We start from the raw sequence: 20,169 nt of genomic DNA on the forward strand, positions 1-20,169 counted from the left end.
AACAGGACATCAGGAGCCTGCACCTGCCTTCCACAGACGCCTACCGCGAGTCATAGGCTGTGATGTGTATTCTGACGTTTGGGCTCTTACAGTGGCTTGTCACTTCCCTGTGACAAACTGTACATTGGTAGGCTTTGTCATTTGGGGCCCTGTGAGTCTTCTTCAGCAGTTGAGCCCTGCTTACATAGCACTGTTAGTGCAGCCCAAAGTCAAGATTTGTAAGGGTTCTGTGGGCACTAGGAAAAAAGCCAGACTGTCTATAATACATCTATATGTTTCTTTCCAGGAAGCTATTAGATAAGACATTAATTATATCATTAAGTGAATCTCTGTCCTTCATATTTTGATTGTACATATTTCAGCGCCATTTGTTTCATTTTCTTGCCTCAAATTCTACTCACTTAAGTATTTTGATTTTTGGTTTTCCTTCATTTGTGTCTGCTTCTTGTATTTCTTGCCATTCTCCTATATTGATCTTTTTGTGCGATTGTGGGGTTGTTTTCAATTAACACAGAATTGATTTTTTAAAAAACCCAGTCTGGGAAATTTTATTTGTAAATAAGGGAATATGTTCCATTTATATATCTCATTATAATGAATACATTTACTATATTGTGTTTCATCTTCTTCTATGCTATTTTTAAATGCTTCTTTGCCATTTCCTTTGTTTTATGATTTCTCTCTTATGAGTATTCGTTTTTATCTTCTTCATTGCTTTGGAAGGCATATGTATTCCTTTTACTCCTTTTAGGACTGGTATGTCTGTATGGCCTTCAGGCATTCTGTGGGTCTTGTTTTGATAGTAATGTATCTATGAGACACATCAGGACATGATAAAAAGACTCAGGGGCCAACTCAAAGCTCCCCCTGCCCACAGCTGGGATAATTTGATGTGAACGTAAACATAATTGCAGGGGCTTGAAACATGTCAAGTAAGTGTGAATCTGTGAGTTCATATTACAAAAACACTCTTACTATTTACCCTTTTTAAAAAAAGACAAAAATCTTTTTGTTGTCCTTTAGAGGAGTTTATGGCACCAGCTGTTTTTGGAAAACTGCTAAATAAACTATTGAAGCAGGACAACCATAAAAAGCATTCTGTGGCCTAATATTTTTTAAATGATCAGAATTTTTTAAATGAAATGGTAATCTTTTTGTACCTCCTGATTTGGCCAAGTTGAATTTACTTTTAGTATCCTCCCTCTTCTTTGCTACTAAAATCTAAGATTTAGATAGAGAGTAATCATTTAGACTTTTAAAAACTGTGATTTTCACACAGTTTTCTCATTTTTGAACTCCTTTTTATCTCTCGTTATTATGGTGTATATTGAATTTTTTTCAGGAAGTGTGTGTTGACAATATGGATTTGAGCCCTAAAAGTCTGGAAGAACAGTTCACAGCAAGGCTCAGAACATCCAGTCGCCTTGGCCCCATCCTATCTCTTAGAGAAGTTACCTAAACTCTCAGTTCTCTCAGCTGTAAAATGAGGGGTGATGGTAGAGTGAACGAGTCAGTCTATACAAAGCATTTAGAACTGTTCCTGTCACACAGTGTGCGCTTACTATTTGTTAGCTATTATTGTAAAAGACGATTTGGCAGAGCTTATGAATCTTCAGTTAGCAATCCTTTTCTCTAAAAACTCTAGCTGTTGCTCCATTTTGTTCTGAAAGCTAATGTTGCAGAGAAGTCTGAAATCAAACCAACTTTGTTGACTTATAGCACAGTGGTTGAGAGCTCTAGGTGTGTGACCTTGGGCGACTTAGTTAACCTCTCCAGTCCTTGCTATCAGATACATCTGTAAAAGCAAGACAGTAAACAACGTGTGTTGGAGAGGATGTGGAGAAAGGGGAACCCTCTTACACTGTTGGTGGGAATGCAAGTTGGTGCAGCCACTTTGGAGAACAGTGTGGAGATTCCTCAAGAAATTAAAAATAGAGCTTCCCTATGACCCTGCAATTGCACTGCTGGGTATTTACCCCAAAGATACAGATGTAGTGAAAAGAAGGGCCATCTGTATCCTAATGCTCATAGCAGCAATGGCCACCGGTGCCAAACTGTGGAAAGAACCAAGATGCCCTTCAACGGACAAATGGATAAGGAAGATGTGGTCCATATACACAATGGAGTATTATGCCTCCATCAGAAAGGATGAATACCCAACTTTTGTAGCAACATGGAATGGACTGGAGGAGATTATGCTGAGTGAAATAAGTCAAGCAGAGAGAGTCAAGTATCATATGGTTTCACTTATTTGTGGAGCATAACAAAGAACACGGAGGACATGGGGAGATGGAGAGGAGAGGGAGTTGAGGGAAACTGGAAGGGGAGATGAACCATGAGAGACTATGGACTCTGAAAAACAACCAGAGGGTTTTGAAGGGGCCAGCGGTGGGAGGTTGAGGAACCAGGTGGTGGGTAATAGGGCACGTACTGCATGGAGCACTGGGTGTGGTGCAAAAACAATGAATACTGTTACGCTGAAAATAAATAAATAAATAAATAAATAAATAAATAAATAAAATAAAGTGGGGCAACTTAGGGACCATCCTGTCTTGGACCCACGACATTTGCTGGCCAAGCCCTCCCTCCTCTCTTTCATTTGTTTATTTTTCCTCTCTCCAACCTTTTAATTCTGCCAGGACTTATAATCATAGTACCCTCTTTCCTGAGCGCCTCTCTGGGCTGGGAGCAGCGGGTACCCGTCCACCTCGGCGCCGGCCGTCAGGTCTCGGCGGCCGCCGTCCCTCTCCTCCACCCGCGCACGTAGGGTCCCCGGGGACGCGGACGCGGGGGCCGGTCCTCCCCTCCCCCGCGGTTGCCCCCCTGCCCTTCCCTCAGCCCTCCTGGGCCACGGGTGAGGCTCAGGGGGAATAAAGGACTCTGAGGCCCCCCGCGGCCCCCCGCCCGGCGGCGCAGGCCATGGGTTCCGGTCTCTTCCCGCTGCCACCGCCCTTCTAGCGCAGTGCGGGCAGCTGCGTGCGTGGGCTGCGTGGCTTGTGGGCCACCGGCTGGAAGCCAAGTCCGCGGGAAGAGCCCCCGCGCGGCCCCGGGATCCCAGGAACCCCCGCTGCTCGGCGCAGAGGCCTGGCCCGGGAGCTGGTTGGAAAAGCATAGTCTCGGGCAGTCCTGGCCCCGCTGCTGCCGCAGAAAAGCCTGTTCACAGCACCCCTGGGCGGCGGGGGGGCGGGGGGCTGGGGCCGGGGGGCGGGGGTTGTGTGCACATGAGGTTCCAGAAGCTCTGCTCCAGAGCCCAGCTCACAGCCCCGTAGCCCTTGTATAACGAATCCATCAGTTGTGGCTGCTCACGGCGTCATTTTTACAGCGAAGAGCGTCCCAGACTCCTCACCAGACCACCTCGTGTCAGGCTCTGACTCGACCTCTCACTTCATTTTCATGTGAATTTTCCTCGACGTAGTGTCTTCACCGTCGAGTGGGGACCGCATTGCCGGCCACTTGAGTCTTACACGCACAACTCACCCTTAAAACCTGAATTTCACTCGGTCAGATTCCTGCTGTGTCCTTGGCTTCCTTCACCTTTGAGAGAATCCCAAACTCGCCACTCGCCATACTTGTGTCAGCAGCTTCTGTTTTGCTTTTCTCTCCATAAGAGCTCAGTGATTCAGTACCTTCTCCTGGTTTAGAAACTTGTTTCCACCCAGGAACCTTGCTGTGTTTTGGATGAATATCGCCCACTCAACGATAAAAATATGAATGGCTTACATTGGTTACCACATGCCGTTGACATGATTAATCTCTTTTAGTGTCACCAGAACTCCCTGAGGTGGGTTGGAATATTCTCATTTTTCAGATGAGGGAGCAGACTGGAGTAAGGCGTGGGAATTGGGATCTTTCTCCTTCTCCTCAGGGGAATTACCATTCTTGTGGCAAAATAGTATGGGTACTGTGATGGTTAAAGATTCAGTAATTATTTATTATACTTTCATGTATCTTTGAATATTTCCATAAGGAAAAGCTACATAAAGTCAAAATAATTAAGTACTATCAAAAATATTGAGCACTCGGGCGCCTGGGTGGCTCAGTGGGTTAAAGCCTCTGCCTTCGGCTCAGGTCATGATCCCGGGGTCCTGGGATCGAGTCCCGCATCAGGCTCTCTGCTCCACAGGGAGCCTGCTTCCTCCTCCTCTCTCTCTCCTGTCTCTCTGCCTAGTTGTGATTTCTCTCTGTCAAATAAATAAAATATTAAAAAAAATATTGAGTACTCAAAAATATTAAGTACTAAAATAATGAAGTAATGGCAGGTGACTGGTCGATGTATCTCTTTAATTCTGAACTTTCTTCTCCGTTTCATCCAGACTGATGTATCTGGCAGACATTTTTGACCTCTTCACCCTTGAACACCTCACAAGCTTCTGAGAGCTAATGGGCCGAGACCTGCTCTCCTGTCATTCCCTCCCCAAACTGCTCTTCTGTCTTTCCCATTGGAGCAAAGGGCATCATCATACACCCTGTGTTCAAGATGGACCCAGGAGTCTTTCAGTGGCCATCTCTTCTCTGCTACCTCATAGAACCATTTCATCGCCAGGTTGTCAGTTGTTACCTCCAGAGCTTGTCCACATGCCACTCACTCCTCTGTCTGCACTGTCAGCCATCACCCTTGTCCTAGTGATCATCACCCTTCGCACTGCCCTGGCCCCTTTGGTGAGCTTTCCAATTCCATGCTTCCCCCTTCCAGGGACCAGATGACCTTTGAAAATGTAAGTCACATCAGCTGCCTACTTAGACTCCTTTGATGACTTCCCATTTTCCTTAGAATAAAACACAGATTTCTCACCCAGCCTCTGGAGGCCTCGTGGGATCTGGCCCTAGTATTTGTCCATTGTGTTCCTCGCCTCCCTCTCCCCAGCCAGACACCCTGGTCTTGTTTCCATCTTTCTGATGCCCCAAGGGCTGTCCTGCTGCAGGGCTACACACCCCTGCCCACATTCTGTCTGTTGGTTTTCTCTTACTGATCCTTCCTATCTCCAGCTCTATCTTCCTTCTTTAGAGAGATGGTCCCTAACCACACAGTCAGAACTAGCTTCTCCAGGCAAGGATTTTAGGACCAGTTTTTAGTTGCAGCATGCATCATCGTTTGCAGTTGTATGTTAATTTGTGTTTAAGTGTTTACTGGCTGCCTGTCACACTCTGATGATAATGTGAGGGCCTGTAGATCCAGTACCTAGAAGTGCCGGGCACATAGTAGGTGATCACGAAGCACGTGGTGAAGAACTGATCGTCATATTCACCTACATTCTGGAAAAGTATCTCAAGGATGTTCTTCTTGTCAGCAGGTGAATTTCCTATATAGCCTTTCTATTCTTTACTGACTGCATACGGATTTTAATTCTGTTGTTGCCTTAGGAATTTCCTTACAGTCCTCTTTGTGTCAACTACCTTTTCAACTTTTGCTCATCTGCCTATGCCCTTTTGCTCCTTGTGCATAGAGGTTACGGTTATTTGCAATTATTTGAAGATACCAAATAGTTGGGGCTTCTTCTTCTGGCTCTGAAAGCCAGTAATTTCCCAGAAGTATTTCCTTCTTTAAAAAAATATTTTGTTTATTTATTTGACAGACAGAGATCACAAGTAGGCAGAGGGGCAGGCAGAGAGAGAGAGGAAGGGAAGTAGGCTTCCCACTGAGCGGAGAGCCAGATGCGGGGCTCGATCCCAGGACCCTGGGATCATGACCTGAGCTGAAGGTAAAGGCCTTAACCCACTGAACCACCCAGGGGCCCCAGTATTTCCTTTCTTTGAGTCTTCCAACTACTTCTTTTACACCATAGTCTCTGTTTGTAGACCCCAATTTGTTTTTTTCTTTTAACCCAACCCGAACAGGGGAAGACCCTCCCAGACCCAGTGTGTCACCCGAATGTGTGGGTTGCCTTTAGCCCCAGCTTGTATGCATTTGGGTAGTGTTTCCACCCCCTCCATAAATCTGCAGCAGGAAAGTGGGTTAGTTGATGGGCCTGTGGCTTCCTGTCCGTGTTCCAGCTTCTAACAGGCTTTCGCTTATTGTACCTCCTTGTGCTCTCGTGGTTATCACCTTCCTCTTGTCATCTTCGTCTTTGGTACTGGAAGCCAATGACAGTAAGTGAAACCGTTTTCCCTATATCTGTGGTCGCCTACAGTGAGTGAATAATGCGGGAAGATACATTTGATGCCCTTCCTTCCTGCCTCCCTGCCTCGTTGATTAACAGGGCTGTTCTCTTTCAGTGTAAATATGTAAAAAGGCAGTGGGTAGCCTAGAGGGGGTGGGGGCTGGGAGGCTAGAGTGGGCAGAGGGGATGGGGACTAGAGGGGGGCAGAGGACACAGATGGGTTTCAAGCAAGGGGCAAAACTCAGGAATAAAACTTCCTGCTTCACAGTATAGCTTCTTGGGATCAAGAGCTATGAATGCCCAGTCTTCTGGCTAGTAAGGGCCTGAATTTCCACACCAGAACACAGTTGGTGTAGCAAGAACAATGTCCCTTAAAAAAAAAAAAAAAAGATCTTTCTCCGGTTGCTCTCTTTCATAAAGGGAAGCCTGAGTATTCCATAGGAGGTAAAGTATGCATCTGTTTTTCTCCGTCTAACTCTATTTGCCTCAAAATTATTTCCAAGGCTATTCACAATTTGATATTATGTTGTCTGTCAATCTCTCATTTTAATGAATTTCTATTATTTTTCTGTAAGGTCATGGGACGTTTTAATGAAAAGTTGTGACGAGTTTTACTGGCAGACTGTAAGATCCAATTTTTCTCTTATCCTCCTTCAACAAAGAAATCTGCAGATCCACAGAATATTCATGAATATGATTTTTTTTTTTTTTGCTTAACATCTGCTCCCATAGCTCTGTCAGTAAGGAATTCATCATTCCCAAAGCATTCCATATGCTTTTCCACTCTGCATTTACCCATGCAATTTCCCCTGGCATAAAACCTCTTCATTTTTTGGCCTCTAGCAGCTAAAGAACAGGATGTTTCGATCCTCTTCTTGTTTTGAGCCCGAGGACACTGTGACTCCATGTTTGTTAGTACAAACATTCTAATCAGAATCATGCCAACATTGAAGAAATTTTATGAAGAACATATTTTCCCAAGCAAACTCAAATCACTTTAATTCCTTGATATCAATTTTCTATATAAGGCAGATAAAATGTTTCTAGTACTTTCATTTGTATTTGAATGCAATTGTTTTCATCTGGAAAATTCTTATTCATAAAAATGTCATAATGATTTGTTTTAAAATTTGTCCAAATAAAAATTTTTATGTTTTAACCTCTTATAAGTGAGTTTACTTTTATGGCAATTGGGTCTGCCAGTTTCCTGTGTTGCAAATTCTGTGGGCCTAAATTTTGTCAAGAAAATGTGATTCTTCCAATTGTTTTCAATTACTAATAAACGTAGTAGGTAGTAGTGGTGACCCACCGACACCCCCCAGCACTCACCCTTCAGTACTCAAGAATGGTAGTTGGGGGGGCGCCTGGGTGGCTCAGTGGGTTAAGCCTCTGCCTTCGACTCAGGTCATGATCTCAGGGTCCTGGGATCGAGCCCCACGTCGTCGGGCTCTCTGCTCAGCGGGGAGCCTGCTTCCTCCTCTCTCTCTCTCTGCCTGCCTCTCTGCCTACTTGTGATCTCTGTCTGTCAAATAAATAAATAAAATATTAAAAAAAAAAAAAGAATGGTAGTTGGCTCCTGAGCGCAAACACCTGCAACTCCCCACAATTCTAAGCCAATGAAGTTGGAGGGTAAACACCCCAGCTTCCATGGCCTTTGGTGGGATGACTCTCAGGTGTGTTCTACATATTTTTTCTTAGTTCCCTGGGCTGTGCGGGGGGAGGATCAAAGACGTACCCTTTACTGGTTCATCCCCATCCCTGTCTTACTTCCCCTTCCCTAATTGATGATGCTTTCTGGAATGAATGACCTCTTAAGGAAATCACTTGTATTCTCATTCTCCTCTAGGAGTCAGCATCCAGGGATCCCACCTTAAGGCTACAAATGTATAAAGTTTAACTGTTGCCGTATGTCATTTTTTGTGGAGTCTAAATTTTCCATGGTCAGTGTCTTTTTTTTATCATTCTGAGTCAAAAAAATTTTTAAGGAGTTAAAATAAGTCTTTGGCCATTTTTTTTCATTCATAACAAATATCCTGTTTTATGTTGATCATTTCTACCAGCACTAGAATCTACTTGGAGACAGACTGGATCTCGTTGCATGCTTCATGTGACCTCTTGTGCTTTTTCTGCACATCCTTTCTTGAAACCCTTATGTGTGTTCTCCACCTACAGAGATCTTAATTGCCATGACCAAGTAGAAATGCCAATCCCTCCAGAAACCTTTCCTTGATTCTCACCAACAGTAATTGTAACTTAGAGTTCCCACAGCATCCTGCTTTTCCCTCTGTTTAGCACCTTTTCTTGCCTTCGGTGATTTTGAATTGTTTCCCTACTAGACTGAGAGCAGAGTGGATCTTATTTGTTTTCACTCCCACCTAACTACTCTCCTACTAGCACACATTCAATAAAGTTTGAATGTAGGGATGCCTGGGTGGCTCAGTCAGTTAAGCGTCTGCCTTCGGCCTAGGTCGTGATCTCAGGGTCCTGGGATAGAATCCTGCATCAGGCTCCTTGCTCAGCAGGGAGTCTGCCTCTCCCTCTCTCTCTGCAGCTGCCCCTGCTTGTGCTCTCTCTGTCAAATACATAAATAAAATCTTTTTTAAAAGGTTTGAGTGTATATTTCTATTACAGAAGATGGAACCCTTACCAAGAAACCTCTCATACTCCGCATCTAAGAATGCTGTTAACTTTTGAATAGGTTTTTTAAAATCTGTCATGTATACCATGCCTTTCTCACTATCTTTTTCGCCTCTATCTCTCTTTTTTTTTAAAGACTTTATTTATTTGACAGAGATCACAAGTAGGCAGAGAGGCAGGCAGAGAGAGGAAGGGAAGCAGGCTCCCCACTGAGCGGAGAGCCCGATGCGGGGCTCGATCCCAGGACTCTGAGATCATGACCTGAGCCGAAGGCAGAGGCTTTAACCCACTGAGCCACCCAGGCACCCCTCGCCTCTATCTCTTAAGTGTATTCAATTGTTCATCTTTTTGCTCTATCAATTAATTCCCATATCTTTTCTCTAAATTGTTTTGCTTTTAGCAGTCACTGAAATTTGATTATATGGTTCTTTTAATTGCTCCAGTATTGAAAGATACCGGTCATCGTTTGGAATAGGATGCTCAAGTGTGGCAAAGCATAGCTGATGAGGAATCCTTCCAAATCCATAACGAAACACCGAAATACCATTGAAAGCTACATAAACGCCATGTACAGGAATTCACAGGACACACAGAGCAAACAGATGTGAAAAATGACTCAATGTTCTAGAACCAAAGAAACTGAAAATACAGTTTTCACCTATATTGCTTATGACTGATTTCTTTTAGTACAGGGTGTAATAAATAATCAGAGTTATGTAATAATCAGAAGTTTGGACACTCTATATGCACGCACAAGCGTGCGTACACGCGTGTGTATAATCAAATCAAAGAACTTTAAAAATGTAGTTACGTCTCACAATAGAGGCATGGTTAGACAAATTATGGTATAGCCATATTATGGAACACTAAATCACTAAAAATATTTTTAAAGAAATTTTCATGAGCTTTGAAATTGTTTCTAATAAAATTTTATGTGAAATACAGGCTATAGAACTGTGATTGTGCTGATTTCCATGAACACTCCGATCCCCTAGAGCTAGTTTTCCATTGACTCCTTATCTTCCTGGGTATGAGTCATACCCTCTTGTTTCTTTGCAGGTCTCCTAATTTTTTGTTGGAAACTTGATATATTTTAGATAATATATGGTAGCGACTCTGAATTCCATGTGATGTTTTTGCTATTTTCTGGTTTGTAGTGTGTTTTGTGATTTGTCTTGAGGAATTCAGCTGAGTCTGTTCCCACCCATTCCCCTCTCCCCAACTAGTAGTATACAGCCATTGATGTCTCTGCTCAGTTTTTTTTTTTTTTAATTTTTAAGTTTGGATTTCCGGGGATCACCCAAGTCAGCATAGCTTGTCATCAGCCAATGATTAATCAGAAGTTACACCTTGAGCCAATAAGGCTTCCACCCTTTGCTAAAGAATGTGTGCAGCCCGGGGAATGCATTCAAAGCCTGAGTAGTTTCCAAGCCTATTCCACCTGTGTTTGCAAGACCTCACATCCATTCAGGGACAAGAAGCTTGCTAGGGCCCTCTAAGGTCTCCCCTTAGGTGCACACAGCCTTGTCCATGAACGCAGCCTTTTGGACCACCAAGGGATAAAGTAGGCTGTCTCATTCCCAAGGTCTGTTCAATTTCTGGCTGGTCTGTCTGCCAGTCTATTGCTAAAACCAAGCACTATTGAGACTTCAGGCTGGCTGCGGTGTTGTCAACAACGACATGGGCTTGTCCACGCTCCAAATAAAGGCAGGCCCCTCTAAGGGCTCCGGTAGAACCTTTGTGCCGTCTAGCTAGGGGAAGGGGAGCTGAGATGGGACTACCCGGGCTGAATTACCACAGACTCCCACCATTACACCATTTAGAGCAGTTCTGCCCATCCCCTTGAATAAATGCTTCTCCCATTTGTTGTATGCTTTTCACCAATTTCCTGAGTCTCCATTTTTGGGGACAGGTTTGTTTAATGTTACTGTTTTTTAGGGATAGGATCTGCTGAGCTCCTTAACTGGCCATTCCAGAAGTCCTACTCTGTAAACCACATAAATTGTACAGATTAATTATACAAATTCATCTTACTCCTTGGGGGAGACAGTGGGACCTTCCTTGGGTTGTCACATCCCCAGGGTAATGTCACCTTGGCAAAATGTTGACTTCAGCCTGGAAACTAACTGGATCTGCAGGAGGAAATCCAATTGTACAGAGCAGAGCACCTGAATTAGTGGCTCTCTGTACTTGTTTTCTTCCAGTTAGTTTTTAGGCAGGCTTTTTCAAGAATATTCAATGATCATATACATTCCATGAAAAAAAAAAAAACAAAAACACCACCAAAAAGAGCCCTGTGGCCAACATTTGGTTCACACTAAGCTAAACAAAATCAAAAGAAGTTAACGTCAGAACTTCTCAGAGCTTTTAATATGCTCTTTGTTGAGATTCTCTAGGAAAGAAAAAATATACGTAGCGTTTTCTCAACATAATTGTGACCAATGAACACATTTTTCCTCCACAGAGAATTTCAAAGCATTAGGGATCTTTGAGACACACTTTGGTGTGTTTTACTTGAAAATTTCTACCTGCATCAGACATACTGAGATGTTAAGGGAAGAAGTTATGTTCACAACTATGAAAGCTATACGCATTAACCTTCTAAAGGGACCGGTGGTAGTAGAAATGAATGGAGGAAATCCCTCAGGGAGGTCTATTTCAGCAGACAATCAAGCTAATACAGCTGCCCCTCCCCACCAGGAGCATTTCATTGGTAAACTTCCAACTTTCTGTTTTTCTTTAAGGAGGCCTTCCCATGTGCCTGGCTTAATTTTGGAAAATAAAGACACCATCAAGGAGTACAGTTAAGGGTGAGATAGAAAAGAGTTACAACCCAGATGTCAGAAGAGGTGGGCTGGGGGTGTCCACAAGGTGCTGTGGTTAAGGCCAATGGCACAGTTAACCTGGACCAGAGTGTACAAGGAGACTTGACAAAGGCCATGATGTCCAGGCTGGTTCTTGCAGGCCAGAGAAGGCATGGCCAGGACAGGCAAAGGAGAAGAGCACGTGCAGAGGCAGAGAGGCCACAGGGAACAGTGTATTCAGGGGACTCCAAGTTGCTTACATAGCTTGAATGTGGGGTGTATAAGACTGGACAGGTACAAAAGTAGCAAAACACGAAGGGCTTTGTGTGGCACCCTGCGGAGTTTGGATCTTATTCTCAGAGTGAAGGGAGACTATGAAAGGCTGTTGAATCTCAGGATGGTCTACGCTTCAGAAGCTCCCTCTGGCAGCAGGGTAGAAAAGGAACCGTGGAGGTAGATCAGAAAGCCAGTCCAGGCGGCCACAAGAATGATGAGGGCCTGAATGAACCAAGATGCTGGGGCAGAGCGGACAGAGGGAGTGGTAGACCATTCCTAGGCTTCTGACTTGAGCAATACCAGGCAATGGTACAGCCACATAACCAAGGGAACACAGGACAAGGGGCAGGTTTGGGAAGGAGCTAATGCATTCAGGTTTGCACTTGTTGGGTCTGAAATTCTGACGGAACGTGTACGAGATGTTCAGGAGATGGGTGGGACTCTGGGTTGAGACACAGATTTGACAGGTTTCAGGACAGAAGGTTGTTGAAGCCATAGGTGTGGAGGGCAAGGGCAAGGACTGCGTAGACTAAGCAGCAGACAAAACTGGCGGGAACTGCATCTCCCTCTTCCAAACGCCTACAGCATGTGCCTGGAGCTCAGATGGCATCTGTCGCGCGCTGCAACATTTAGCTCTGCGCCTGTGGGCCACAGAAAGTGTCACACTAGATGTGAGCATACGAAGAGAAATAAAAGATCCCTTCGTCCAAGGAGACTATGATGTCGTTGTGGAGAAAGAATTCTACCCAACTATTATGAAAATGACATGAAGAGCTATGGATATGTTGAGTGTAGAAGAGGCAATTAATCCAATGGAAGATATAACCCAGGTTTCCGGAAAACAGGAGAGCATCTGAGTTGAGTGGGAAAGTAAGCGGATTTTGCAAGCGGGGAAGGGGAAAGAAGGCAAGTAATTTGAGGCTGGAAACTAACAGATCACAAGAGAATGGAGTGCGGGAAGTGACAGAGAGAAAGAGGCTGGAAGGGTGGCTTGAGGCCAGGATCCAGGGAATCCTGCTGAGATTTCTCAGGAGTCCATTTTAAAGAGGGCACACACGGGCCTATGTATATCCAAGGGCCAGCTTCGTGATGTAGCCAGCTTCGTTTCTGCCTATTCACTAATTTCAGAAATGCATTTAAAAACGATCCATCATAAATGCTAAAGGAAACCTACAAAACCACCACACTGCATTTCCATTCTGCAAAACTCTGCGTTAGTGGAACTTTAATTACTTGGCTTCATTATAAAATTTCCACTGCATGTAAGTGTAAATAATTTCACTCTAATGCACTCATTTGAATCTGTGGCTGAAAGCATTGGTAGAAATCCCATTTTTGTGGCACTTCCTTGGCACACTGAAGGAAAACAAAATGTATACTGTTAATCAAGTCATGAGTGACTCTGAAAGTGATGGGTTGCATAAAGATAGCAAATAATAAGAGAAAAATCTATTTTAAAGATTAAAAATATTTTATTTAAACTTTTCTTCATAAACACTTTTAACATTTTTTTCTCAATTTAAAAACAGAATGGATAGCATAAACATGTTTGAATAGATTATATTCACGGCTTGGGAAAAATTACCTGACAAAAATGTAAAGGCTTTCAAAACAGGTATAAAAGGCAAACCTTACATTATTCTAAGATTTTTAAATCGGCCCTAGGATTATTTGACTACTGGCCCAAAATGTACCTAAAGGTCAAAATATTTTTCTATAGACAAAGGATGCCCAAGAGGTAGAGGGCATATACAAGTTAGGTAGAAAATAACCTCTCTGACCACCTCACTGTAACTCTCCTTCGGAAAGCGAACACCTAATCCTTACTGACACACTGATAGATAAGGTTTTTAATGCAGTTGTTCCCAAAGATGTAAAAAGAAAATCCAAGAGTATCGAGGGGGAACAAAGCAAGCTGATGGCATTCTCTCGGCGTTGCTCGTGTAACACCGAAGTTACACGGGTACATGTACTGAAAGGCTAGGACTTCCACGAGCTTACCGATTCCAGTCTGTCTATTGAATATTTGACTTTATAAACTCTCAATAAACTAATTTTTCAGGACTTGCATTTTTAAGATAAATCTCTTTTTAGAAGATATTTATTCCCAAACCAACTCTAATCTCATTGAACAGACATATGATCCCTAAAAATGTTCAGAGTACAAAAAAAAAAATCAAAAATGTGTAATAGGCAAAAAAGAAAAATGGCACTAGCAGTTTTACTGCCATATAGCCCTCAGTTATATCTAATTTACACTATTATCTATGTTGTGTTTTACTTCAGTCTAAAACTTTAAATTATGTATTCTCAAAAGAGCTAGTCTTTTCTGAGATAGCTTATAAACTGAAATATCAATTTATATTATAAACTGAAATGTTATGACCTACAACCACATATACATATATAAAAATAGTCCCACTGAACGTTTGACATGTTTAGATTATGCAGCTCAAATAATTTGTTATAAAATATTTTAAAGCTTAGTTTCATGTAATTAAGACAAAACTCTCCATTTTTACCACTTCTCCTCACACAAATGTGTGTGTCCTTTACTATGACTCGAGCAGGCTTCCCAGAATGAGGTGTCCAAAGGTGCTGCTTTAGAAAAGATAAGTGAAGGGCTCAGTCAATATTTCACAAATTAGAGTAACACGCACACAGAGCAGAGTAATGAGGACACAGAGAATGCTGTCTCAAGAAAAGCTAATAGTTCTATTAATTAAGCTTTGCTTTTTTAAAAACCAGTAGTATTTCTTCCAATATAAAACCTTCAATGTGAGAATCTTGAATTTTATGAAACGGCTGTAGTGCAAGGATTTTCTTTAAGCAGACTAAAATCAAAACTGAGAGGGCCAAAGATATGGGGGAGAACAAACATTTCTAATTAAGATGTAATTAATGAAAATCGGCTATTTTTGTAAAGTCTGCCGTTTAAAATGTAAAGTGAAAACACACAAGGATCACAACAGTTACACTGTATAGTTTCCAATCTGACTGAATTTTTTAAAAACAACTATTTTGAGCACATACAATGTATATTAACAAAAATGGTTCCAAATGAAGCACACAAAAAATAAACTTGAAAAAAATTCTATGGAAAAATTTTCCATAGTTTAGTATAACAAAAATAAATCTCTTTCAACAATTAAACCACAATTTTAAAAGGGAATGTAAGTTAATCATGGATTTAAAATAACCTATATTAGCACTACATATAAACAGGTGAGTTTTCTCAATACATTCAGAACCCAAGCAAATAGCAACTATTCTTAAAGCTCAAAACTGATTACAGCTAACATCAGGTCAGACATGACTTACGTGTGAAGCTGAACCCAGAGTTAGTTCAAGTTAAGATTTCAGAAATTTTCTAAAATGTGAACTTTGATCTTGGCCTTGTGTCTTGAGAATGGAAGACCAAGAATATGGAACTGTTTGCCCAGACTTTACCCTAACTAGGGCTATGAAGTCATACCTAAGCAATTAAAGAGAACCACCACTGGTGTGTGTGAAGTATAAAAGCCTGATGGGGTACCCTGTCTTGGTTTTTTCCAGCAAAAGACAACGATGAGGAAAATAATGAAGACGTTATTGTTATTTTCTTTAAAGCAAGACAGCACACACACAAAACACTAAACCAACTAATGTATTAGAAAAAGAATTAAATGGCTAACCTAATGCCTAACTTTCAAAAGTAAAACGATTAAAAATGCTTGTTAAAAGGTAGAAAAAGACTTTTACTCATATTACTATGGCAAACAAGATACTGAATTCCATTTTTAGAAAGTGAAAGTAAATGACAGAACCACTTAATAAAAATTTAAGTCTCATATACAAAAGAATATCATTAACTTGATTTCTAAAACCAACGCCAATGTTTCTCTTTCTCAAAAACTACTTGTGTACCTGACTGTTTCTTAAACTCAAATGCCTCCAGTTTTGGAGTTTTAAAACCAGGTCTTTTTTTCATAGTTATCTAACTGCCAAAAAAACAAAACAAAACAAAAAAAAAACAAAACCCAAAAGTCTTCACATTTCCGTGACTTCACTCTTTCATTTTGTGTTCAGTGGTGGCAGCAGCAAAAAAAAAAAAAAAAAAAGTGAAACTAGAAAATTTATACAACAGCCATAGAAGAAGGCATTGCAATATTGCACCAATATCCTAAGACCTGGCAAGTTTTGCCAGTGTAGAACTAGTCTGTATCAGATATAGACTCTATTCAGGAGAAAATGGCATCCATGTGAATGATCCACTCCCTGGTTATTCTTGCTTAATCTTGTTCTTCCTTCTGAGTTTCAAGAGTTGAAAGGTGCGCGGCTAATCCTAAAACACTTACTATAAATGCTTTTAAACAGTTATTCTTGATCTGTTCTGAACTTTGAGGTTACTATCCTTCATGCTAGTAGCTTTCAGTAAATAAAACAAAGGCTGGGGGCTTACATCCCCAGTGCCACTAAGTATTCTGTACTAAATAAACAAGTAGATATGACCAGTAAGATTATAATTCTGTTTCTTACCTCTACATCAAAAATGAGCTCAAATTTTCCACGAGTTGCTACTTTCCATTCAATAACAGACGCAGCAGCCTTACTGAGTGTAAAGAATGGGAGTTGCACTTACTTTTAAGGGGCCTCTATTTAGGAGTCTGGTATGACCTAAATGCTCTTTAAAAGTGCTTGCACGCCGCAAGGCCCGGGCTGCGTCTACCACTCCGATTCTCACTAAAAACAGGGTAACGTTAAACAGACTGCAAAGAAAAACATTTTCAAAAAGAAGACATACATTGAATAAGGAACACTAACGTTTACTTTTGAAAAGAAAATATAAAATGTTAGTTTTCAGAAATCCATACATGTTTCAGGAACACACGGAGTTCCAATATTACTTCAGTAATATTCAGTACGGATTGAAGATAGGCTACTTTGATACCAATGAGGACTCCAGTTATTTTAACTTTCTAAAAATGTTAACACACGAAAAGACGTTACATCTAAAATTCAACAAGTATGGCAAACCGTGTGTGCAAGTGCACTAGCTTAAAAATATCGCATCCTAACCACGCATAAAAGGAGATGTGCCTTATATGTTTGTAAGATGTATGCAAGTATGGATATGTTTTCACTAACACAATGCAGATAAGAGAAGGCAGCTTAGAAATAGTGTTTTGAATATAAAAAAGTTAATTTTGTAGAAAATTTATATTTTTGCATTTTCAGCAAAAAGCCATGCAAAAAGGTCAAGAGTTTTAAACTTAAATTATAAAACCAAAAGGTCTAACAGACTGTAATACACTGAAAGGTTCCAAAAGATTTCAGATCGAGATAGGAACCGAAATTACATCCAGTGACACTTATCAGGTCTTCTCTTAGAAGATGCAGGACTCCTACGCTGACATCTGAAAGAAATGTTTAAAGCATAAAATCAACTTCTCAGATAAGTGGATCACTCTATTAAACTGCTTCTGGAAGTAGTTTCAAGAGCTAGCGCTTAGAATGAACTTATTGCATGAGTCTGAGGCCACTAAAAAGAAAAAAAAACGGATGCTAGCACAGAATGAAAATTTTTTCACGATATTAGACCAATGGCTTTGATAGTAAAACTGGTGAGGTTTTTCTTTACTTTTTTTAATTAACTACTTTGTCACAAACAAATCTTTTGTTTGGCTTTTTTTAAAGGGAGAAAGATGTCATTAGTTGCAACGCCTGACCTCGTCCAGTATGTATTCCGGGAAGTGCAGGTTGCACACTTGTAAACCATCCAGCTTGCAGGGCATCCGCGGGTACTCATCTTCCTTCCACTTGTTTTCTTCCGGATCAAAAGTAAGGATGGAATCGCTGTAGTGACCGTTGTAGCAAAGGCCTCCAAGAACCATTATTTGTTTGTCCAGCACAGTCACACCGTGGCCACTTCTGCCAATTGGCATGGATGCCAAGATGGTCCACTGATCAGTCTCTGGGTTGTACACTTCTGTGGAAGGGCATCCCTGAGACTCAAAAGAGGCCCTCAAGATCACACAGACACCACCGAAGACATAAAGCTTGCCGTTGTAAGAAATCATCTTGTGAAAGCATCTTGCGTAATTCATTTTGCTCTTATTCTCCCAACAGTTGGTAACCACTTGCGTTCTTCTGGTCCGCTGTTCTATGGTCCCTTCTTTACTGGGGTCGAACACGCACACTTGTTTAGAGGTGGAAGATGAGGTGATTCCACCGGTGATAAACAACTTGTTGTTGAGCACTGTCCCTTCATGTCCATATTTGTTAACTGGATAAGGATCCACGAATTCCCATTTATCATTGGTGATGTCGTATCTCTCGGTTGAATAGAAAGTCTCATCTCTGGTTCTGCCAGCTACGGCATAAATAAACTTCCCAATAACACCAACTGCAAACTCTGAACGTGGCACTGACATGTCTGCCATCCGGAGCCAAGAGTTCTGCCTCGGGTCATACCTGAACACTTTGGAAGAAGCATGGAATTCGCCATCTGGGCCCAGTTCTTCCCCGCCCAACAAGAACACGAAGTTATTGACGATAGCAAGGCAGTCCGGGCGCAGAGGAACCTGCGGGCCCTCCAGCTCCCACCAGACTCTTGGTTTCTTTAAGAGAAGGATTTTACTGTTAACCATGCTATGTCCAATCATTCCTCGGAATACTGTAGTTTGGGGTTTGGCAGAGCGGATGCGGCTGGATTTCATGTCCAACAAAGGCTGCTGGTGAACGTTCTGAAAGTAATTCAATGCTTGGTCAACTTCATAGCGCAGCTGACGGGAGTATCTATAAAATTCGGATGTCTTAACCTAAGAATACAAGTAAAATAATTTAACCAAAAGAAAGAACATCAATGGCAAAAAAAAAAAAAAATATATCAAAGCCAACTAAGGAGACTAGTGTATGATCTGAGGCTTGCTGTACTAAAATTGCTTTTCCTGTTAAGATCACATACTTTTTTTTAAAACAAAGCTATTATATATCTGTTTTTATAATAATCTATGCACAGTCCCAAGCCTTTGAAAGTAAACAAGCTATTTTCCAGGCACAAGCTAAACTCCTCTAGCAAAATGTACTAATCTACTCTATGTCAGGCCCTGGGATATAAGTGGTGATTATGAGGACAAACAGAGGTTTCACAGTAGAGGGAGTCACCGCCATGGTTTCCTTAACCACAAGGAACACTGTAAGAGCAACCATGACAGAATAACTTGGGCAATCAAGTTAGTGGGTTAGTAAAAATTTTAAAAGACACAAAATTCTCAGTAGGTTTTTGCTAAAAAGACTTTGTTGGATATCAGCAACTCCTACAACCATCAAGCAGGTGACAAGGTCCAATTTCTTCCTTTTTGTTTTTGGAGATGGAACTACCTCATTGTGATGATTTATTTTTTTTAACCAAGATCTTATGAAGCACTTTTAAGTACTGTGCTAAGTTCCATAGGGAGACAAAAATGTTAAGTATAAGATGGGGTCTGTTTCCTCAAAGAACTTCGAATATGTTTGGGGAAATGAAAATAGACCCAGATTTGCCAACAAGTGAACGAGGCGGTTGACTGTTGGAAATGAGAGCACACAGCCCATCTTTGAGTGCTGCAGATGTGAAGACAGGGACATACCAAACCGGCCCAAAACATGGGCTGCCTCGTGGAAGAGGTAGGAAGCTGGACAACCACGAAGAAAAAGCCTGTGTCATGACAACAAGGATGAAGTGAGAGTCTCCCATTTCGATGGGAAAATCAGATATTGAGAGAGAAAATGGGCACAAGTGCATGACTGACGTGAAGTAGGGATAGGTTACAAAAGTGAGTACTCCAATCTGAGAATTTAGACTTGAGGTGCTCTGGAGAGTGCTGTCACTAAGGGACACGGGAGAGGCATTCCACCCACTGGCGATCCATGTGAACTGCTGAACTGCTGGGAGGACGCGGACATGGCAAGGTCCAGGCACCCGTGTGGGGGATCCAGGGTGACTGCTTGGGAGGGAGCCACCACCAGGCATTTACTTAGGAGCTTCCTTTTCCTACCTCTGCCCTTTTTCCTCCCTCTTCCCTATTTTTCTCATTCATTCCCCACCTCGGTCCAAAGAAAGTCTGAAACAGAAAGGACCACAAATGTGTTTTAAGTATTTTGGTAATTGTCTTTCAATATAATTGGCTTCCTTTGTAATCCCAAGCATTGAACTTTATGGATTTAATATCATTATTCTGAGAAGGGGTCCTTCCGTGGGTTTCACCAGGCTAGTGAAAGGGTAAACAGCACCAAAAAAAGGTTGAGAATTCCTTGTCTTACTGCGTAAGAGACAAAATGGATATCAATACTTCACTGGGGCTTTACATGTAATATCTCAAGTTAAATTATTC

General features: G+C 41.8%; 1 protein-coding gene across 1 annotated transcript in view; it reads right to left on the reverse strand.

The window, feature by feature from the left end:
• Positions 1-13,267: 13,267 nt before the first annotated feature.
• The window catches only part of KLHL15 (kelch like family member 15), a 35,442-nt gene continuing 28,540 nt past the window's right edge, over positions 13,268-20,169 (reverse strand). Inside the window, exon 4 of the mRNA XM_045994868.1 lies at positions 13,268-18,615. Within this exon, the coding sequence (XP_045850824.1) occupies positions 17,506-18,615 (1,110 nt within the window). The 3' untranslated portion in view covers positions 13,268-17,505. The remainder of the gene's footprint in view (positions 18,616-20,169) is intronic.

The sequence above is a fragment of the Meles meles genome, chromosome X (genome assembly GCF_922984935.1).
Source record: "Meles meles chromosome X, mMelMel3.1 paternal haplotype, whole genome shotgun sequence".
NCBI classification, from domain to species: Eukaryota; Metazoa; Chordata; class Mammalia; order Carnivora; family Mustelidae; genus Meles; species Meles meles.